The 20,614-nt window shown below is 43.0% G+C and overlaps 1 protein-coding gene across 1 annotated transcript; it reads right to left on the bottom strand.

Annotated features, from left to right (window-relative positions):
• Positions 1-1,439: 1,439 nt before the first annotated feature.
• LOC119381552 (structural maintenance of chromosomes protein 3-like) lies at positions 1,440-17,876 on the bottom strand. Its single transcript, XM_049412824.1, has 11 exons — positions 17,862-17,876; positions 14,760-14,835; positions 12,743-12,847; positions 12,056-12,195; positions 11,474-11,553; positions 10,919-10,997; positions 10,343-10,575; positions 9,240-9,300; positions 8,127-8,207; positions 2,694-2,980; positions 1,440-1,614 (listed from the first exon to the last, which is right to left on the bottom strand). The coding sequence occupies exons 1-11, from the start codon at positions 17,874-17,876 to the stop codon at positions 1,440-1,442; spliced, it is 1,332 nt and encodes a 443-aa protein (XP_049268781.1).
• Positions 17,877-20,614: the final 2,738 nt, after the last annotated feature.

Here is a 20,614-nt window from a genome sequence, read left to right as displayed (position 1 = left end):
GTCGCTGAAAGGTGCTCCGCAGCCGTTGCAAAGTGACAAGAGCAAAAACAGCTGCATTGCAGGCTTAAAAAAAAAAAAGAAAAAGACAATGCATGCAGTCACAGGCCATTGCTCAGTCAGGCCATGAACATGCAGAGATGATTGCCGGCTAAGTTATCAAAACAGTCACATGCAAAGCTTGCCTCTTTCTGAGATATGCAGCGATCCCTCTCAGCATTGCTAGCTTGAAGCTCCGACTGTAGCTGTTCGCACTGCGGGCAGGTGGGCACATGACATCCCAAGAGAAGGTCGTCGACAAGAGTATGTAATTAGCGATGACAAGACAACAAAATCTCCTTTCATAACTGCATCTTACAGGAGAAAGTGAAGCAGCCTGTCCACTCAGCTCCAAAATGAGTAGTTAACGAAACATTTCTGGAGTAAATCAATTAATGAGAAAAAAAAAGAACAGTAATGCAAAATAAAGTGGGCTACGTCCAATTCCCGAAGAACTAGTATAGTGAGCAAACTATGGCAGCGGATGACGTGAACAAGTCTTGTGATGATGGAGCCCGCATATGGCGTCCAAAGATTTTCGTTGTACAGCACAGTCAGAACTGTCAAGCTTCTTTCAATACAGATAAATAGATTATTTGAGCCTGTGTGTGGTTTACAATTCACTCTTGGTATGATAGGCCCACTTAGGATTTACATCCAGGTCTGTTGTAAGACTATTTGAAGTCAGCATTACTTCCTTTAAGGCAGACCGAAATATTCTCCCCTATCGAGGTCTGTTTTACTCTTTCACTGTAACTGTTTTGTCCTATCTTCTTAAGTTATGAACGAACTGCCCGAACAAAATGTTCTATCAAACCATTACTGCCATCTCACACACATTTCGATATATACTATAAAGTGATGGAATGTTTACTTACGTTCACAGGAATCTGTAGTGCATTAAACACCATAAAGTGCATTCATTGCAAATTTCGTAGGCCTATGTGTCGAACAGCTGTTCATGGTTATTCACTTAATTTCAATTCCTGTTTTGTGTACATTCATGCGTAATTGATCTAGTAGTATCGCAACATTTGGGATAGGCCCAGTGCACAGACAGTAGAAATACACATGATTGGACAATGCTATTGTATGAGTGCACATGGCCAGCAAAATTATCTGCTGTAACTTTGGACCTTTATGTTGCTTGTATACGATAAAGAGGTATTAAGCGCTCCACAGATAATGACACAGAATGGGTCATAGGATTTGAAGATGATTGCACAATATTACACAGAAGTGGCTAAGGGAAAAAACATTTTGTCAAACGTGACGTTGTATACACTGACGCACACATAGATTCAGGAGTTTTTGAACGAGCAGTGAAGCACGATTCACTCATGATGTGTACATTCATACTTCGCATGCATGACTTACTAGTTACAGAATGCAGTGATACTGACTCACTGGTGACAAAATGCAATGATACTTGCCTGTTGCTGAATTTCTTGCACAGCAGATTCAATCTTCCGAAGCTCACTTTCAATCCAAACATTACGTTCCTTGGTTGTGCGAAAGCAATGGCTGTGGAATACACGCTGCATAACGGACTTCTTCTCGTCGGCCAATTTGGCCATCCTAGTGCATACAAAAATCAGAAATGAAAATTTCATCAGCTTGAGCAGTTGGCACAAAGATGTTGCATTGACGTTAAACTGATGTGAACAGAAGTTCAACCCGTAGGTATATCAGAAGCAAATTTAGAAACTGACGACATTACGAGACAGTCGTTTAGTCATACATACAAAGTATTTATATATACTGCTGAAAGTGAGGTGCGATGGTTTCTGGTATTACAAATTGGTTCAAACACCAAGAAAGGCACAATACAGGCTGGATGCCAATTGGCTTTAGTTCCCAAAGGATTACAGATATGAAAGGCTCATAATTTCTTAAATGTGGTAGTGCATGTGCAAAAAAAAAAAATGCTACACATAAAAAGTATGGAGATACTCTTATGACAGTAACTGCATATTGGCAATATAGTTCATCTCGAAAACCTAAATCACATGTAATTTGCATGTCTTAGGCTCATTTCATGCTTGCACAACTTAGATAAACAGGTGTTCATGCACAGCTATTGTTTTTGTCATTAGTGGGTGGTCATGGCGTGGTAAAACATAATTTGGAAAGTGAAGACTTTGTGTACTGCACTGCAAGATCTCTAAGCCCAACCTATGCAGTACAAATGAGCGAATCTGCATTGCGTAGGCGTACTAGTTTGGAGTGCAAAAGGATCCAGCCGAACGTGCAGCTATTAAACGTGTCAAAGGCATTCAGTTCCCCTGCCCCCATAACATTTTAGCAGTTTGTATGCATATATATGTACAAAAGGCTTCTCGGGTTTTACGTGCCAAAATTACGATATACGATTACGCGGCATGATGTGGTAGTGGACTCTGGAATAAATCTGACCACCTGAGGTTCTTTGATGTGCACCTAAATATAAGCACACAAGTATTCTTGCATTTGATTCCCATCGAAACGTGGCCACTGTGATAAGGAATCAAACCCGCGTCCTTGAGCCTAGCAGTGCGCACGTTACCTGCTAAACTACCACGGCCAATAATCATGCATGCAATGCGCTCATACAAACACACACATGTACAAGCACATGCGTGTGGAGGGCTGGATCCCTTCCGAAATAATATGTGTACCTGGTTTCCAGGTCCTCCTCTTTCCTCTCGAGCTTGCGCAATGCCTGCACAGTGCCAGCAAGCTGCACGGTCATGTCTTGCACCGCGTGCTCGGCGGTCCTCAGGCGCAGTGCCAGCTCGTGCTGTGACCTCTCGATGGCAACAATCTCCTCCCTGAGCTGCTTTCCCTGCAGGTTCTCCCTGACTATGCCTGCCTCAGCCCTGCCCAGTTCTTCCTTGAGGTCCTCCAGCCTGTACAGTCGACTCTGCTCGTGCTCCTTGAGCCCCTTGAGATCAAGCTTCATCACCTGAAAGTGGCGAGCACGGTGTGAAGCGTAGGTTAAAGGGGCCCTGCAACACATTTCCAAGTAATCATTGAATGACCTCATTTTCAGAGTTTATTGCCTCATGAATCAACTGCCGCAAGAATTTTTATAATCCGTTAAGTACGAGCCGAGTTGCAGGGATTTGTCGCACGCTTATAGTGCTTTCTCTCTCCTTTTGTCCCAGCGAGCACTCTGATAGCTACACAGGGGGTGATGACAAGAGGGCAAGAGGCTACGTCCATACGGCAGTGCACATCATGACCTTGAGCACTTCTTTTTCTCTTTTTCTTTGAAAACGTGTGACTCACTTTCAGTGTGATCACGAGCGTGCTGGTGTAATTCTATATCGTGTGTAATTCTAGCACTATAAAGTGCAGTGCGGACGTGTTGTGGCACCCCAAGGCGGCTGCGCTGACTACTCAGCTCAGGGTGCTCAAATCAGCCAATGGCTGTAAGCCACGTTGATGTCACAAGCCAAATTGCGCTTACGTTTGGCTCACGTGTTCGCAGGAGCTTCGACTGCCAATCCGCAGAATTTTCTGACCGTATTCAGAAAGTGTTGTACAAGAACAGAAAGCTTGCAGTTTGAGAGGGACACTAAATACAAATGAAAGAATTTCGTTTGTGTTAGCAAATTGTATCTTTCGCAGGAGTGCAACAGACGAAATAGGATTTGGAGCAATTTTTGGAGCAGCAAAATGTTGCTTTTGGAGCAGAAAAATCCAAATTTGGAGCAGGTTGCAAAAGAAAACAAAGATATGTAAAAACCATTCAACATCAGCTAATTCGTGCACAGTGCACGTGAACACTGCTATTTCAATAAAAGCAGTGTGTTGAGCCGCCCCACAGTGTGAACAATGACTAAGTCAGTGCAAACAATGACTAAGTCCACATTAGCATTTGCAGGACCTATCAAATAATTCGACAGGCACTGGAAATGCTTATGTGGACCTGCGAACCTGGCAACCTGGAAATTGGGGGATTCGTAAAGCAGGAGCAAGTGGGGGTAGCGAAAAAAGAAAACTGGCATACGCTTTTCTCTATTGTTTCTCAAGGCCACAGAAACGCCGTACACAGCAGCTCCAAATGATTGCCAATAATTTTTAGACGTCAGCGATCATACTAGTACTCTTAATTACACGGCATGTGCACGAATGAGTAATTAAGGAACAAAATGTGCTGTGTCCCTGACAGCTAGTACTAATAGCCCTTTCTAAATCTCAGTATGCTTTTCCGCAGGACCCCAGTGTACTGCGGCAAAAGTGGCTTAGGCGTTCTGCACGAAATAAAACAAGCATCAGGAAATTTGATAACTACTGTCCTTTTCTATTGCGATAGCGACTATATGGACACTCTCGACGAGTTTTTGCCATCATCTACCGTATAAAGTCCAAATCGATAACATATCCCTGTGCATAGTATGGTCTACAGTGGGTAAAAGCGCGCGAGTGCGTGCGACGAACGCGGCTGAAGCAGATATGAAACGAGCCAGCCCATCCGTCGCTCGGAGGGCGCATGCGATAACACCACTCCGCTTGGGAAGCCTGCCATCAAAGCGTAGAGGAAACGGCCCGCCCGTCTTGAACGAGCATGAAAAGACGCGAGGGGGGGGCAGGGGGGGGGGGGGGCTGTCGCTCGAGCAGCAACTTTTGAACTTTGATTCTAAGGACGTGGTCGCGATCGCTGGCGCGCGCGCTATCTCGGCAGCCATTAGCCGGCGGCTCGTATATCTTGCTACGTGCTGCGCTCTCAATGCGAAGACACTGTGCAGAAAGGGCATCTTTCCCTGGAAACGCCGTATTCTCTTACGCCAACGTTTTGTAGAGTTACGCGAGATCGGATACAGAAGAGTTTGCTGCCAGCCTCACTTCGTATAGCATCACAATTTGTTGCTATCGCATTCATTGCTTCGTCCTTCCGGTGAAACTGACTTTTTTCTTTTCTTTCGCGGAGGGTTAGGGTTAGGGTCTGCGCGTCTGTATTGGATGACGATGCCCACACTGCAGATGACCAACGCGGCCTCCATTTCTCGCTCAAATTTGCGCAAATGAGAAAATTTTAAGCTGGTCGGGCATTTTGGTGCGGCGTGGCGCAATTTCAACAAATTTCACGGGTTTTGGCTCAGCTTGGCGTAAAAATAAGGAATTGTATCAAATTGGCGCAATTGGCGCAGCTTTTGCATCCCTGCTTCCGCGATACTGTAAACACCACTCTTGGCACAAGAAGACCATTGGTTAAGCCAGAGAAGGCGAACGATGAAAAGAGAGGCGGTGATATGCCACATAAGAGTTGTTCTTGCATCACTTTATCATGACGTGGTACATTTGATGGTGTCTATTAGGGCCTATCTGAATACCTTGTCTGTAAAAATGGATTGCATGTTATTCTATCGGAGCCAAAGACTTTTTGTGGCAAGTTTCGCAAACATTTAACGAGCTAATGTGGCTGGCCCAAAAATATGAAAAAGATACTTTGCAACCTATGACGTGACACTGACGTACCATTGCTTAAGTCCATGCACAATTGAAAAAAAAAGTTTATCTTTTAATAATGGACCTACATTTGTTAAACTACGAATCATAAGATCAGTGCCGAGTGATTTAGTGTTTCACATAGTGTTACATTAATCACGAACGCTTCGTAGGCCTAAGCTGCAGACTTGTAATGGCCTTGTAATACAGTGGAATCTCGTTGATACGATTCTCACGGACACTACAAATAAAAACACATTATCCAAAACAGGACCCAAAAGTTCACAAAACAGTACATACTTGGCACAGAACTTGCTTTTATTAACGAACTTTAAAATAGTCCGTCACTTTGCGCTGAACATTTTGTTTTTCGATGTCCCACAGGAAGCTTTTGAACTCGTAGAAATGAGTAGCAGTTTCGTCACTGAACTCCTCACCTGCAACAAGGCTACAAAACGCGTCTAAAGCTTCGAGTGCATAGTCAGTAGTTACTGGCCGACGTTAGCCAGTGCAACCTCCGGCCTCTTCGTTGCTCTCATCGCTCACATCTTCAGCGGCAACATCGGCTATGATGTCTTGGACAGTGCGTAATTCGCATGTCGCCAGTTGGTCGTCAGCAGATACAAACTCTTCCGGAGGCCACCTCAGTCCGTAGGCATGTGAGAATATTCGAGCACATCGAATATTCAAGCGAATATTACAGTATTCGAATTCGCTTTGATGCGAATTTAAATTATTCGAAATGAACAAATAGGCGCATATTAGACCGCATGTAACCCCCTGTAAATGTGGCTTTACTGCAGCGTAGGAGTGCTATGCCGTGAAAACATCTATCTAGAAAAAAAAAAAATCCACATTGTTGTGAATCCCCATTTCAAGGTTAAATGAACATATTACCTTCACATCGATTAATCAATTTTTAAATTTAAATGCTTGTTATATGGGCTTAGACGCTACTATAAGTCCAGTAAATTTTAAAACGTAATATATTTTACCAGTTACAACTAGCATCCTACTGAAATTCAAATTCTTCTATTATTCTAAGTTGCTTCCACTTCACTTTGAACCAAAAAGAACAACATTCGCACATGCTTAGTTCCAATTTAAAAAAATATTGTGCAGGTTTGTTGGGTCACAACAAATATGCTCATTTTTCTTTACTATATGTGATAGTATATCCTATATTTGAGCTGCTCGATTCGAAATTATTCGACCAAATCACTATTCGCTTTGGACTTAAATTTACTGTTCACGCATCCCTACCAATCTGGGATATCAAATTCGGCCCTGCCGTCTCCCCCCTCTCACATCGTGAGCGTGAGGTGCAAAACACACGCACACACACACACACGAGTGGTGCCTCTTGGTGCAAAATTGAAATCACGCGAGCTTTTCAGACGTTTTGGCAATTGTATTATCCCAGCTCCCGTGGAAATACGATCCCATTGGCCATACGAAAATGCATTACCTCTATGGGGTGTCGGCTGGGAACAGAAAAAAAAAGCATATTATTCTGAAAAACTAGAGGTGTGCAAATATTCGATTTGCACTGGAATTTTGCTATTCGAACTTCCCAAAGACAAATACGGTCAATGTCCGATTGGAAGTGGTCCCTAGATTTTTAATATACTTTACCTCATCACACTCCCGTATTGCAGAAAAGCTGCCTTTCAGGCTCCGCTACGGTCGAACTCTGCCAAGACGGTCAACGTCCGATTGGAAGTGGTCCCTAGATTTTAAATATGCTTCACCTCATTACACCCCCGTATGGCGGCAAAGCTGCCTTTCAAGCTTTGCTATGGTCGCAAATGTGTTAACTCAAGAAAACGCTGGTTCCAACAGGGAGATGAAAGATGTGGCAGAGGTGGGGGCTCAATTAATGCTGTTTTGGACCTGAAATTTGGCCAGAGAGATGCCGAAGCTTTTTAGCGTCCAAAATTTCAGATGTTCTTATATATCGACGTCTACAAAGCAGATTTGGAACTCTGGACTTGAAGGGAACACACCCTTGTCCGCCACATCAGTTGGGCTTCCACAGAAGTTGAAAGAGGAGGAGAGGCTGAGGAAATGGCATCTTTGCCTATCACGTGTAAAGTGTTGTCGGCAACACTTTGGTTGCACCAAATCATGTACATAAGTAGAATTCGGCCTCCACATTGCCTCATTCTTGATAAGACAACTATGGAACACCACCCTGCCAGTGCTTCATCAACCTAGCGAAAAGAAACACTTTCATGTTGCTATCTCATAAGAATATGCTTAGGAATCCTCTCAAACTTTTTTTTTCTGCAATTTTGCTTCGAAGTATTCGAAAAATATTCTAGAAATATTCGAAAAATATTCGATTCGTACTAAAACTTCAATATTCAAATTCGCTTCGCACCCAAAATTTTGCTATTCGCACAGCTCTACGAAAAACGTATTAAGCGGGATCGTATCATCGAGGTTTCACTGTAGTTGTGCGACTATACATAAAAGCATGCATTGATTCATGTACACACATTGAAATCAATTGTGAGGAGATCTTGCTCCCAGTTTGCTTCGCGAATCCTGGTTAACACTAAGTTAAAGCAGTGCTTTGTGCATGGATGAGGTGATGGCACAAAGTGGAGTGCAGAGGCACATTTATCTCAGCTGACTTTCCTTCGTACTCTTACCTCAAGGGCGTCACAGATGTGCACGTAATTTTGCTTGGCAAGGTTGTGTTGAGGCTCCAATTCCTCAATGCTGGATTCAATCTGGGAAAGTGAAAGAAACATTAGGCTCCAGGTTACCACATCACTGAAGGTTTTTTAAACAAATAAGGAGCACGTAAGAATTGCTCGTACATAACTTCGCAGGCACTTATAAGTACCCTACTTCTGTTCAATGCCATAACTTGTATGCAAATCGAAACGTATAATATCTAATATCTTCTACTAAAACTCATATTACAAGAAAAATGAAAGGTTCCAGATTAAGTTATGAGGGAAACCAGGAGCCCTTGAACCTATGAAAAAAACAGGAAAACTGGTGTTTTGAAAGGATTACGGTTGAAACAATATAGCTCAGCTATTGGCTAACTGTACTGAAGGCACTGTGCTGAGACTATGGGTTCACATCCAACTAATTGCATGCTGTGTTTTTCTTCCATATATCCATTTCTTCTTGTTGCTTTTTTTTCTGAGCTATTTACAAAAATAAAAAGAAAGAGAGAGACTATACTGCTATTTGTAAATATTCACCTAATGCTTTTCTTGCCTTAAATGGGTGTTTGTTTCTTTCACTGTACATGTTCTCCGCAGCATGTCTGTGCCTCTCATGCAACACAGCAGCAGTTTTGCACTCATTCTTTTACTCTAGAAACTATAGGTAACAAAACCAGTCAAACTGCACACGTTTTTTTTTGTTGTTGTTTTGTAAGCACGGAGTGTCTTTATGCAAAGAACCCATTTAGTATGTGCTGCACTGAACTATAAATTCCAGGTGCATTTGTGCGTCACAGTATACACTCCTTGAGACATTTTCGAGTGCCGCATCGACCGAAAATTTTTGCTACTTGGAAGGACAATTAGCCTACTACTTCTTGCTCTCCCCGCCATTCTGTTTCTTTTTAACTATGTCCAGTTTTCCTCACTAGCATTGCCACTCATTTAAATTCATGGCCAGACATTACAACGATTGTAGTGAGGCAAAATGTTGCCATTCAAAATGAAGTATATGTACGACTGTCAAAGCGGTGACGTGCCGATACGTTAGGACCAGAATGCGTATACAGGTGACTCCCTTACTTTCTCCAGCTTTGTCGCAAGCACAGTGGCCTCCCTTTCCAGCAAGACTCCATTTATAGTTCTGATGGGAGAAAACAAAAGAAAGTAAGATAAGGCTATGCTAGATGGCATTACGATGAGACAGGAATCAATACTAGTCAAAGAGCAAGATAAGAGACAACACGCTGATTGTTCATGCATGATATTGTTCAATGGTATATTCTTCAGGCCAAAGGGAAACGTCTGCATGAGCTTAAGGAACTTGCGTTAGACAGACCTCACTGGTGCTTGTGTGCTCATGGTTTCACCAGGAGCTGACAGCGCCTCAAGAGCACTTAACAGCAAACAAACAACGAGCACTGGAAAATGATGTATACAACACTACTGCACCTGTCAAATACTGCACGGATATGCAACCCTTTCTACTTTTCACTGTCATATCTCCTTCAGAGACCATATGCGCAATCCTCCCAACAAAGCTGATGACACTGCGGTGTGTGTGGGTCGTTGATTCCGGTTGAAAAACAACTGAACATTGCAACTGCCTGTTTCGAGACTGTTGCCAGAGTTTGGCATAAAGAAAGAAGCTTGTTCCAAGAAGTGCAGAAGCATGGGGTAGAAATTGAAACTGTGCAAACTGTAGCGTGAAATGTTTACACTTGCTTATTCAAGTGCTTTTGAATAAATATGCAGCTCGTGTAAACACAGTATGTTTGCCTTTTAGCACTAATTAACAAAGTTCAAGAAGCACCTTCTAAACTTTGTTTGTAGAGCTTTATCTGTCATTTTCTCTCTAATTTGTTTCATTGTGAGTGTGCTTCTGCCCTTTCTTCTTGTATTGAAAATTGAAACTGTGTAATCTCACATTTGATTGCGTGTTGTCAAATCAAGTTCATGTTCGGGGTCACAGACACACTCGAGCAACAACACTGAAACTTTTAGCCTGCCATCCCTTTTGAAGTGTGGAGGAAAGGTTCATTGGTTGTTTGATTGATCGATTGGCTGATTGACCCATTCATTCATTTATTCATACTGCTTCATTCATTCACTGCTTAAAAGCCATTGCAAGGTCCTACGAAGCTGTTGTGCAGCTGAAGAAAGGTGCGCATCAGTAAATCAACTACCTGACGTCAAGCTCCAGTGCCCTGTACTCCTTAGCTTCTCTCATACACTGCTCGTCCAACTGCAACTTCGTCTGACACTCCTTGGCGATGTCGATGGCGTGCTGTCGGTCGGAGTTCCCTAGGTTTGTGCATTCCTCACTGGAATGTTCCATCTCAGTGAGCGCGTCCCAGCCAGCAAACCGCTGCACCATGCGCAGACGCTCCAGGGCCGACATGCGCAGGATGTCTTGGACCTAGAATTTAAAAACTAACCTTAAATTCTGGGAGCTTTAATTGCTAAAGCCACGATATGATTATGAGGCATGCTGTAGTACGGGACTCGGTATTAATTTTAAACCCACCAGGTTTCTTTAGCATGCAACCAAATCTAAGTACACGAGTATCTTTTGCGTTTCGCTTTCAGTGAAATGCATCCACCACAGTCGGGAACAAAAGCAGCGGCCTCATGCTTAGCAGCGCAACATTGTAGCTGCTAAACCACCATGTTGGATCGGAACCTAGGACATTTGAGGCAACACTGTCAGTAGGCTTTAGCATGCATTCTTCAGATCTCAAAAGGAACAGTGGAAAGCTTACCTGGCCCTGCCTGATGACATGAAATGTGTTCTCAGATGAGAATCCAGCTGCGTGAAGATATTCGACAAACTCTTTCTTCCTGAAATGTTAATCAAGAAACAAACAAAACATTCAGCATCTGCCGACTTCTTGATACCATTATTATAATTTACCTCTAACAGCAGCACCAACTGCAAAATCCGCTTTAGAATACTTAGAGGACGGGAAAATGTGAAAACCAGAAATATTGACAGCGTTCAATTAATAGAGTACTAAATAGAGGTGTTTACTGTGTCAGTACAAGTCTTCGCAAGCTTATGCTGGCCATAGATGTAAATTTTTCGCAGTAGGGCAGTATCAGGTTTTGTGCTTCTACAGGGATCTCTAGTAGCATGAAATCCCCATCTCACTTCGCAATAGTGGCTGCTTTATTGTGCAATTTTAAGGACTTTATGCAGACAGTGCACAACATTGTATTTGTGTGCACTGTCTGCATAAAGAATGCAAAGCCTGTAGACGCAACCATTAATGGCTATTCATTTTAGGAGAATGACAGAAAAAAGAAAAGATTCTCACCCAACTGGGGAAGTTCCAATCATCAGTGTTGTGGAAGATGCACTAATTGTTCTTTTCACCGTCACCAGATCCCTGTCATGCTGAAATCAAGGCAACGAATGATATACGTGAGCTTAAATGGTCAAAGCTCAATATTATACAATGTCATGCACAGCAACTACTCTTGCCTGTAGTTTCTGTGTATGCAACTGCAATTAAGTCACAAAGGCAGTTTTGACTCTCACTGAAGTTGACCAAGCTTCCAGAGAACAATTGAAGCAGTATGCACAAATGAACATTAAAGGTTAAAAGATAAAGGAATAGCTACTGCTCTGCACCAAGTTTAATTTCTGTTCATTCAAGCACATTCCAAAGTGACTTTGTGACAGGAACTGCCATAAAACAAGTTTAGACCCCGATAAAAGCTGACTGACTTTATTGAATCTGATCGAAACCGATAGAAGGTTTGAAAAAGTTGTAGACATCATTGATCTGCACCAATCCTAATCATAGTTTATTTAGGCAAGCTTAAAAACGCCTCTGCAGCAGAAATTAAGGCAAGTGTCAGAATCTCAGCCATTCGGCCCTACAGCTGATGCTTACAGGCAGACGACGGCTGGTGTTATTGAGAACCATTCCCACGGTCGCGGTTTGGGCCATCGCTCCAGGTGCAGAATTGAGCAGGCCCAAGCGCTGTGTGCGGCTGAGTGACTCAACTTGCATGGTGATCAGGGTTTCAATAGCTGCAAAAAGTTATGAAAAAGGAAGAGTAATTTAGCACACAACTTTTCGCCGCATCGATGGTTGGATGAAGGGCTGTACAAGGTGGTCAGGCCATGACCATTTGGTAGGTCAAGAATATCATATATTTAGGGCTGACAAAATATAGACACGAGAGTGCTGGCAAATAACCATGTTGTGGGGAGGACAGGGGCGGGGCCAGGATTTTTTAACTGGGGGGCACTAAGGACAAGCGGGTTCCTTCAAGGATGCAAGGAGGCCGAGAACTTATGCATTGTGTTCGCTCTAGGGGGAGGCAAAGGGGGGGAACACGAGGAAATACTTTTAGGGGGAAGCTGCCCCCCCCCTGCACTCCCCGATGGCACTGCCCTTGGCAGGAGTGGCACCAGGACTTTATTGCCGGGGCGAGGGGGGGATGAGAGAGAAGGCACAGATGACAAATGTGTTCCAGGGAGGCTGGGAACTTGGGCGCTGTGCTTTGAATATATGTTTGCTCTGTGGGGGGGGGGGGGGGGGGCAGGCAGAAATCTTAGGGGGGCAGCTGCCCACGGCCCCTGCTGACGCCAGCCCAGGACTCTGGGGGAGGAGTGTGGACTAAAATGCATGGATACTTGCCACAGAGCAGGCTGCTTTTTCCAGACCCATTCTCACCAACTGCAAAGGAAAAAAAAAACAATGACAAACATCCCTCCTCAGTGCCAGCACGACCATAGCCAGAAATCTTTTTAAAAAGCGGGAGTGAAAGCGAATTGGGGGGGTACCCCATGGGCGTAGCCAGAAATTTTTTTTCGAGGGGGGTTTCAACCATCCTTTATGTATGTTCATGTGTGTATGTATATACCAGTGTTGCGGAGTTGCCACTCCAGAATCGGAATGACTCTGGAATCATTCCACATTTTCGTGAGCCCGGAATGGAATGGGGACAACGCTTGGAGGAATGGAATGGGAATGGAATTAAGCGTCTTTTGCACGGAATAGAATGAGAATGGAATTAGGTCTTTTTCATTTTCATCTATGCGCTGTTTTTTAAACTTCAAACATTAGTAAGTCAGGGCCTCGAATTTAACAATAAAGCAGTATTTTCAAAATGGCTTGGCTGATTACCAGAACTGTACATTGATAAGCAACGCACCTACCACAATTCTGTCCTTATATAGACTGTGTTGCTCCGAAGTTTGTCTCTATTCTTCGCGTAACCGCAGCTCTGTGCAGTTGGTATCCGTTGTGTGGAACTACGGCGGTGGTATACCCCCCTCCCCCCCTTACACCTTGTGATTTTTTTCCCTTGTGGACCCAATAAAGTTGTTTCACTCACTCACTCGGCAACGCCTCAAATGCCTGCTGAATCCCCACCCTTCACTTCATTGTTTTTGCTTCTGTCGCCGTTGGCGACTCAGACACATATTTGAAAAAGCGCTTCTCTAAGTTGTGGTGCATATTGACGTTGGCGCAATGCTTGTATTCACTGCAAGCTTTTGTATACAAGCTTGCCCGTCGTCTCAGTTCATACCCCCCCCTCCCCCACCCTTTTGCAATACTGTGCCCCTGTCTAGGTGCTCCAGACGCATGGCAAAACTGCTTAGTTTTCTTGAACACTACTTTTGTCAGCATAAAAATACGCTATGTCGTCATTTTAGCATTCACACATTTAAGCTTAAACAATGTTAATATCACCATTCGTTCAAGCTTGCTGACGATGAAAATGCTATAGGTAGCGGGAAAACTGCCCCTATGGGAATTAGTAGGGCAGTTGTACTGCAGGAGATATGTCACCAAGCTACCATTACTTGACCTTGGTAAGGTGTTTTGCGTACTTTCCCAGTTCTTAATGCATCTGATGATATCAGCTTTATGTCCATTCGTAACTCGATAAAACTATCAAGGTGCCTTTCCCACATTGAGGAAATACAGGAATGGAATTGAGCTGCCCGTCCGTTCCCGGAGTGGGAATGGGCTAAGTTTTTTCATTCCGAGGAATTGAAAGGAATGGAATCGCGGTAAGTTCTAATTCCCCGGAATGGAATTGGAATGGAATGGAGGCGCCCATTCCGCAAGACTGGTATATACACATGCAAAATTGAAATTTTTTTCAGGGGGGGGGGGTGTAGGACCCCCCCCCCCCCCCAAAAAAAAAAAAAAAAATCACCCCTGGCTACGTCAGTGGGCACCCCCATCATCTGTGTAGGCAGTTGTTGTACTGTGTTGTCTTATGCTAGGTGTCCTATGGTGGACAGAAATTTGGGTGAAGGGGGGTCAAGTGTTCGGTGTGCCACCTCCTGGCCTGCCTACACCCCTGGGTGCCAGAAAATGAGATTTATTACTTTTTTTCATTTAACTTATGTACAACTTTAACGAACAGGGACAAAACACAGGAAAAATGACAATGTGGCATATGGGTAAGTTCTTTACAGAAACAAAATGCAGCAAAAAAAAAAGAAAGATTGCATTATACATGCTTATTTTACATATGTTCATCACAAATCCAACTGACTCGTTGCCAGTGGGTCAGTTACCAACTGACTCATTTTGCCATTTTGCTTCAGAAATGAGATTTCTATATACCTACCAATGATATTGATGCCTGGGGAAAGGGGGCCTAGAGTCGCTTTTTTCTGGTAGCTCAGGAACCCTTCAAGGACAACCTGCGATACGCAAGAAGAATACTGCAAATTGGGGGTCTTGAAACTATATATCAATTGGTAATAATTTAGGTTATTGTAGTTATGAAGAAGCTATATAAGCTATTTCTTTTCTTCATTTTTGAACATAATATATTTGTTATGCTATGCCTGAAGACCGTGAGACATGTGCTACAGTACCTAGTGAGGAACCTGAAAGCATAATGAATGGTTAAGTGGCATAAAGCATAATTATCAATGAAAGCACTAACCGAACTCAATAAAGCATTCATTTTATCCATGATGAAACAAGCGCAAAATATACGAAGACTCAGAAAGGACACAGGACGGACACAGGAGTCTTCGTATATTTTGCGCTTGTTTCATCATGAACCTATACCAACACGCTCAACTGGCAGTCATTCATTTTATGGTACATCCTAGAAACAGTGCTAGCCTGCAGGGCTTAAAGTCAGGGGGGAGGCCCGGCCCCTCCTCCATTTTTAAGGAGGGGCTCGGCCCCCCCCCCCTCCCCCGGCAGTCATTCTGTGGCATTGCGGCACCCATTTTACAAGTGCTGGAGTTGAATTTTCTGGCAGTAGTGCTTTGTGCTGGGAAATTATAATCTGCGATTTTCCTAATAATGATTTAATTGCGACTATTTGGTTGATGGGGCATCAGCAAAACAGAAGAAAACGGGTATCGTTGTAATGCTGAATGCAATTAACCAAGACACTGAACACCAAGGGACACCACCCTGTTCGACAGAGCTTCTTGGCTCAGCATACTGTTTCACGAGGCACCTGAGCGTGAAGCTACCTGCTCATGAATCAGTAACGGCTCTCACCTTGGTCTGTTTAGTTTGCCACTCAATTATCATTCTTTTAGTCGCATATTACAAGTCTGCTGCAATGCCAAAGATGCCTGTATTTTGTCAACTTTTTTAGGCGAGTAGTAGTGAAAATAAAATATAGCATTGTCGTGCCTGAGGTTCTCAGTCCAGTGAGTCAACTGATGTTATTTACTTTGAGCTCACATATCTTTAAGCCTTTACATCCTGAGTTATTTCTGAAAAATTATTCCCAAAATAATTTCATTTAATGCTTGATTGGATTGCCACGTTGAATAAATTCCTGACGTACATTCGGAATAATATATGTACTTGTATAGCATTCATGAGCATTTGTTCAGTTCTAGAGACAGTCTAGAGACACTGCACTGTGGTCATCTCAAACACCTCTCTTAACGCTTAATCTATAGCACACACACACACACATATATACAGGGTGTTTCAAGAAATGTGTCCAACCTTCTCAAAAAATCAGGAAAATGCGATATTTGATTGCTGCCTTCAGAATTGGTTTTTCTGTAGTGGCAGGGATTTTAAGATGGTTAAAGAAATAATTTGGGACTGTAATTAAAAAAGTTACATTAATTAAATTTTTAATTAGTACAGTTAGGTGGTTGTGTCCAATGGGAGAATTGAAGTTCTTCATGACGGAAATCCAACCCAACTTTGAGATTTCGAAAAAGTGGCATCCAGTAATAATTACGAAGTAATGAAATTCAACCAAATTCAATGGCGATAACCTAAACAGAAACATGGAAGAACGCAACTGCCATATTCCTCTGAGACGTCCAAAATGAGTGAATGACTTTTTCTGTAGCGCTACGCATCTTAAGATGGTTAGAGACATGACTTGAGACAGTAATTAAGAAAGTTATATTAATTAACTTTTTAATTAGTGGAGTTATGTGACTGTGTCAAATTGGGCAATTGAAGTTCTTCATGCCAGAAACCCATCCCAACATTGAGATTTCGAAAAAGCGGCCTCCAGTAATAATTATGAAGTAATGAAATTCAACCGAATTCGATGGCTTTCGCTATTGAAAGCCGTTGCATTTCGTTGAATTTCATTACGCCACAACAATTACTAGAGGACGCTTTTTCGAAATCTCAAAGCTCGGATGGGTTCCTCGCATGAAGAACTTCAACTCTTCCATTTGACACAATCACCTAACTCCACTAATTAAAAAGTTAATTAATGTAACTTTCTTAATTACTGTCCGAAATGATGTCCTTAACTACCTTAAGATTCCTGCCGCTACAGAAAAAGCGATTCTGAAAGGCCCGAGCAAATATCGCATTTTCCTGATTTTTTGAGAAGGTTGGACACATTTCTTGAAACACCCTGAATATATATATATATATATGATTCCCGGGCTCCGCCCCGAAATTTTATGATACATGGTGGTTTACCGAAAATAAATAATGAAAATAGGCGTTTTTCTCAAACAGTCAAGGCTTTCAGCAAGTGCCCCCCCCCCCCCCGGAAAAAATTCCTGGCTACGGGCCTGATATATATATATATATATATATATATATATGTTGCCGCCTTATGAGTACCCCCCCTCCAATCAAGGGAGACTTTAAGCCCTGGTGCTAGGCTATTCTGACAGCTTAAAAGGGAATTCTGCAATTAAATATTATTATTATTGTCATCATTTAGTAGTTCCATACTAGAAAAATGCAATCGCAAATAATCGATACACATTTTTTTTTTTTTGCTTATAGAAGTGTGAACGACCTCCTAAACCGTTACGAATTTAAACTGCAGGCGATATCATTACGTAATATTTTAATCAAACGGACAGTGATATCGTCCATATGCGAAAACTAATTTGCATTTTAGCATACTTTCTTCCAATACAAAGATGACAAAATGGAACTGCACAGACGAAAGATAAATATCCCTTGGAGCGCATTGGCATATATATGCATACGGCCGGTAAGTGCGAAGCCTAGTAACCTAGTAACAGTTCTCGCACTTGGGTAATCTAATCTGCTAAACGAAATGTTTTCTCACGCTAAAAAAACCACCCGCTAAGATTACGCAGCAGCCGCCTGCAAAGAAAATCACAGGCAGCCGAAATTCGTTATCGTTAAATTCAGTTTTCAAACTTGCCGCCATTACCGGATAATATAATGCAACTTTTCGCGATAAGCGCTCTCTCAACGATTAACGTTTAGCATCATTGCGTGTACTTACCGTTTCTATGTACATCTTGCTGCGTGTATGCTACGCTGTCGTTATCAATCGGAGCACGGAAACAACGCGTGCGTCCGAACCCACTACCCTTGTCAAACTACTGGACGAGTACCGGGCGAGTACCGTTCAACCGGTTCAACTAACCGCATACGTAACCGGCCGCTTGCCTTGCTACGATACAAATTTGAATTTTGAAAACAAAAACCAGCCAGCGTTGCCAGACTTAGTTCACGTAGGTTGTCGTGTTTAGCCGTGTTTAATCATGGTTGAAGCTTATGCTCAGTAACGTGAACACGATCAATTGCGCATGCTAGGGGGACTATTTATTTTATTGTGCACTTCGTGCAGTTTAGTGCAGTCGAGCATATATGCAGATAATAGCGATGAACAAATCCATAAAACGCCGACTTTTTGAGAATTTGGGTGAGGGCGCATGAAGTGTGCGTGCGTGTGTGTGTGTTTATGCGTGTGTGGCTTTCATGCCGTTGGGCTGGAATATAATTGAACTGAATTGCGTTCAATCTCGCTTCCAAGAGCCTCTTTCAATGTAGAGTCATCCGCGAAAAATTATTTCCCCGCGCCGTATTTTAATCAGTCAGCTAGTAAAAAGCGCGGTTGAATTGCGAAACGCGAAGTTCTTGCGCACAAGAATGGGACCGCTTTGATGCGGATGGCGGCGGCACACTTGTCGCGGAATCGTTATAGAGGTGCACATTTTCACAACCTTTCGCGATAACCTCTTACAGTGTTGCAGTCTCGGCATTCTGGTTGCATTTTTCTTTTCTCTCGAGCCTGGAGTGTAAGGCGTGCGTTGCATTTGACTCCTTCAACCGGTGGCTGCGACATTTATTTTCCTTTCCTTTTGTCGTTTCTCATTGGCTCGGTCAATATCGCGCCACCGCTATATCACCTATATCGACCACTTGGTGGGGCAAATGACGATGAAATAATGCGGTTAGAGCAGAAGAGTCCTTGCACCGCTCATGCAAATAAATAAATAAATAAAATTCATATTTCAGTAAACATTGCTGTTTCAAGATCGCATCACACCTCTGTCATCCATGACAATCGCAGAAAAAACCGGCCTTTTCAACGGGCCACGTGCTTCTGGACTGGATCACCTTCTTTTCTCGACTGTTGCACGGGAGTAAGCTGGCGTCATAGCAGTGGCGTAGCCAGGGGGTGGCACACCGGGCCCGTGCCCCCTCCTTCCACCCCCGAATTTTTTAATTGTTTATTTTTTTCAATTGCCATGGCATACAGAGCACAAAATGTCACTCTCGATCACATTTGCCTGCCCGGCCCCCACTTCAAATCAAGGAGGTGCCCGCCCCACCCGAAAAAAAAAAAAAAAGTCTACCTACGCTGCCTGATTGGGGGGGAGGGGGGGCACGCATATTTTAACAGCCCAGAAGTGTTATGGCGGTGCCCAGGAAGCCTTATGACAAGGCGCATGGTCGCATATTTCTCGCTGTGACGGTGCGGCCGTAAGTACATGCACGATTGACGCTAGCTGTTATGCACCCATAACCTGTTCTCTCTTTCCTTCTTCCTTCCTTTTCTTTTGACCACCTACGTTCACCCACCGTAGGGTAGCAAACCAGCTAAGACCTGGTTAACCTTACTGCTTTTCCTTTGCCTCTTTTCTCTCTATCTATGAACCGTGGTCACGGAAAATCAGCGCCTGTTTTCCATGGCGAGTAATTAAAAATTTATAAGCTGGTGTCATTGACCCCTTGCTATACCTACAGCCAAGGAATAAAAAAATGTACTGAGGCACCCTAAAAGCAAGCGTGGAGTTGTTGTTGTTGCTGTTCCTCAGACATTTGGCGCAACCCAGTTCGGGGACCATGAACCGGACGGTGCCTTTCTTAAAGAATCAATTCACTTTCTGAAGGAAACGGTTTAAAAACGAATAGTTTATGCGTTACACATTAACAATATAACTTCTTAAAGCTTAAAGAGAAAAAAAAAACGAAAGAAAAACGGCCAAAAAGACATGTATATACAGCTGCCATTAAGGAAAAAAACGTTCGAAAAAGAAACTGAACTAAGTTACACTTAACATTCAAATCTTTGTCTCTCGTAGTAAATTGCAAACAGCGTCGAAAACACTCCTGTGGCTAAAACTAAGCACGCTAGCACCAAATGAAAGAACCACCGGAAGTGACAAATTTAAGCCCATCTTTCGAAGGGGTTCTTTTAGGAGTCCTTTCCTTTGAATTTTAAACCTGCGGCACGTCAAAAAGAAGTGATCCAGAGATTAATTCTCATTGCAGTGAAAGCATAAAGGTGACTGAGCCAGACCAGACCTGTGAAGGTAAAAGTTCAGTGGGGGGACTCGACATCGTAGCCTTGTAACTAAGATTTCTTCCTTTCTAAAAGAACACCGGCCATCTGCTCTTCCAAGGAAACTTCAATTGTGGGAAATCTGTACTGTTAGAATATGAAACCTTTTGATAAGAGAAGGCAAGCGTGATTCTTCGTATAGAATATTGTTTGCGACAAGTTTAGGAAGCCCAAGACATAATCGTAATGATTCACGTTCAGAAAGAACCAGTGGTCGAACTTTGTAAGCTGGAGCGCCAGAAAACAAAACGCAGCCTTTTTGGTAGACGCATTTTTTTCCCCTACGCATATGACACGTTATAGTAGCTATATGACATCGTAGATATTAAAAAGACACTTTGTCACGAACACATAAAAAATCACGCCATATCCACGAAGTGAATGATGATTGAGGAGCTGGCTCG

This window comes from Rhipicephalus sanguineus, chromosome 2 (genome assembly GCF_013339695.2).
Source record: "Rhipicephalus sanguineus isolate Rsan-2018 chromosome 2, BIME_Rsan_1.4, whole genome shotgun sequence".
Classification (NCBI taxonomy): Eukaryota; Metazoa; Arthropoda; class Arachnida; order Ixodida; family Ixodidae; genus Rhipicephalus; species Rhipicephalus sanguineus.
Note: the sequence above shows the minus strand (reverse complement) of the source record. Positions and strands in the feature narration are given on the sequence as shown.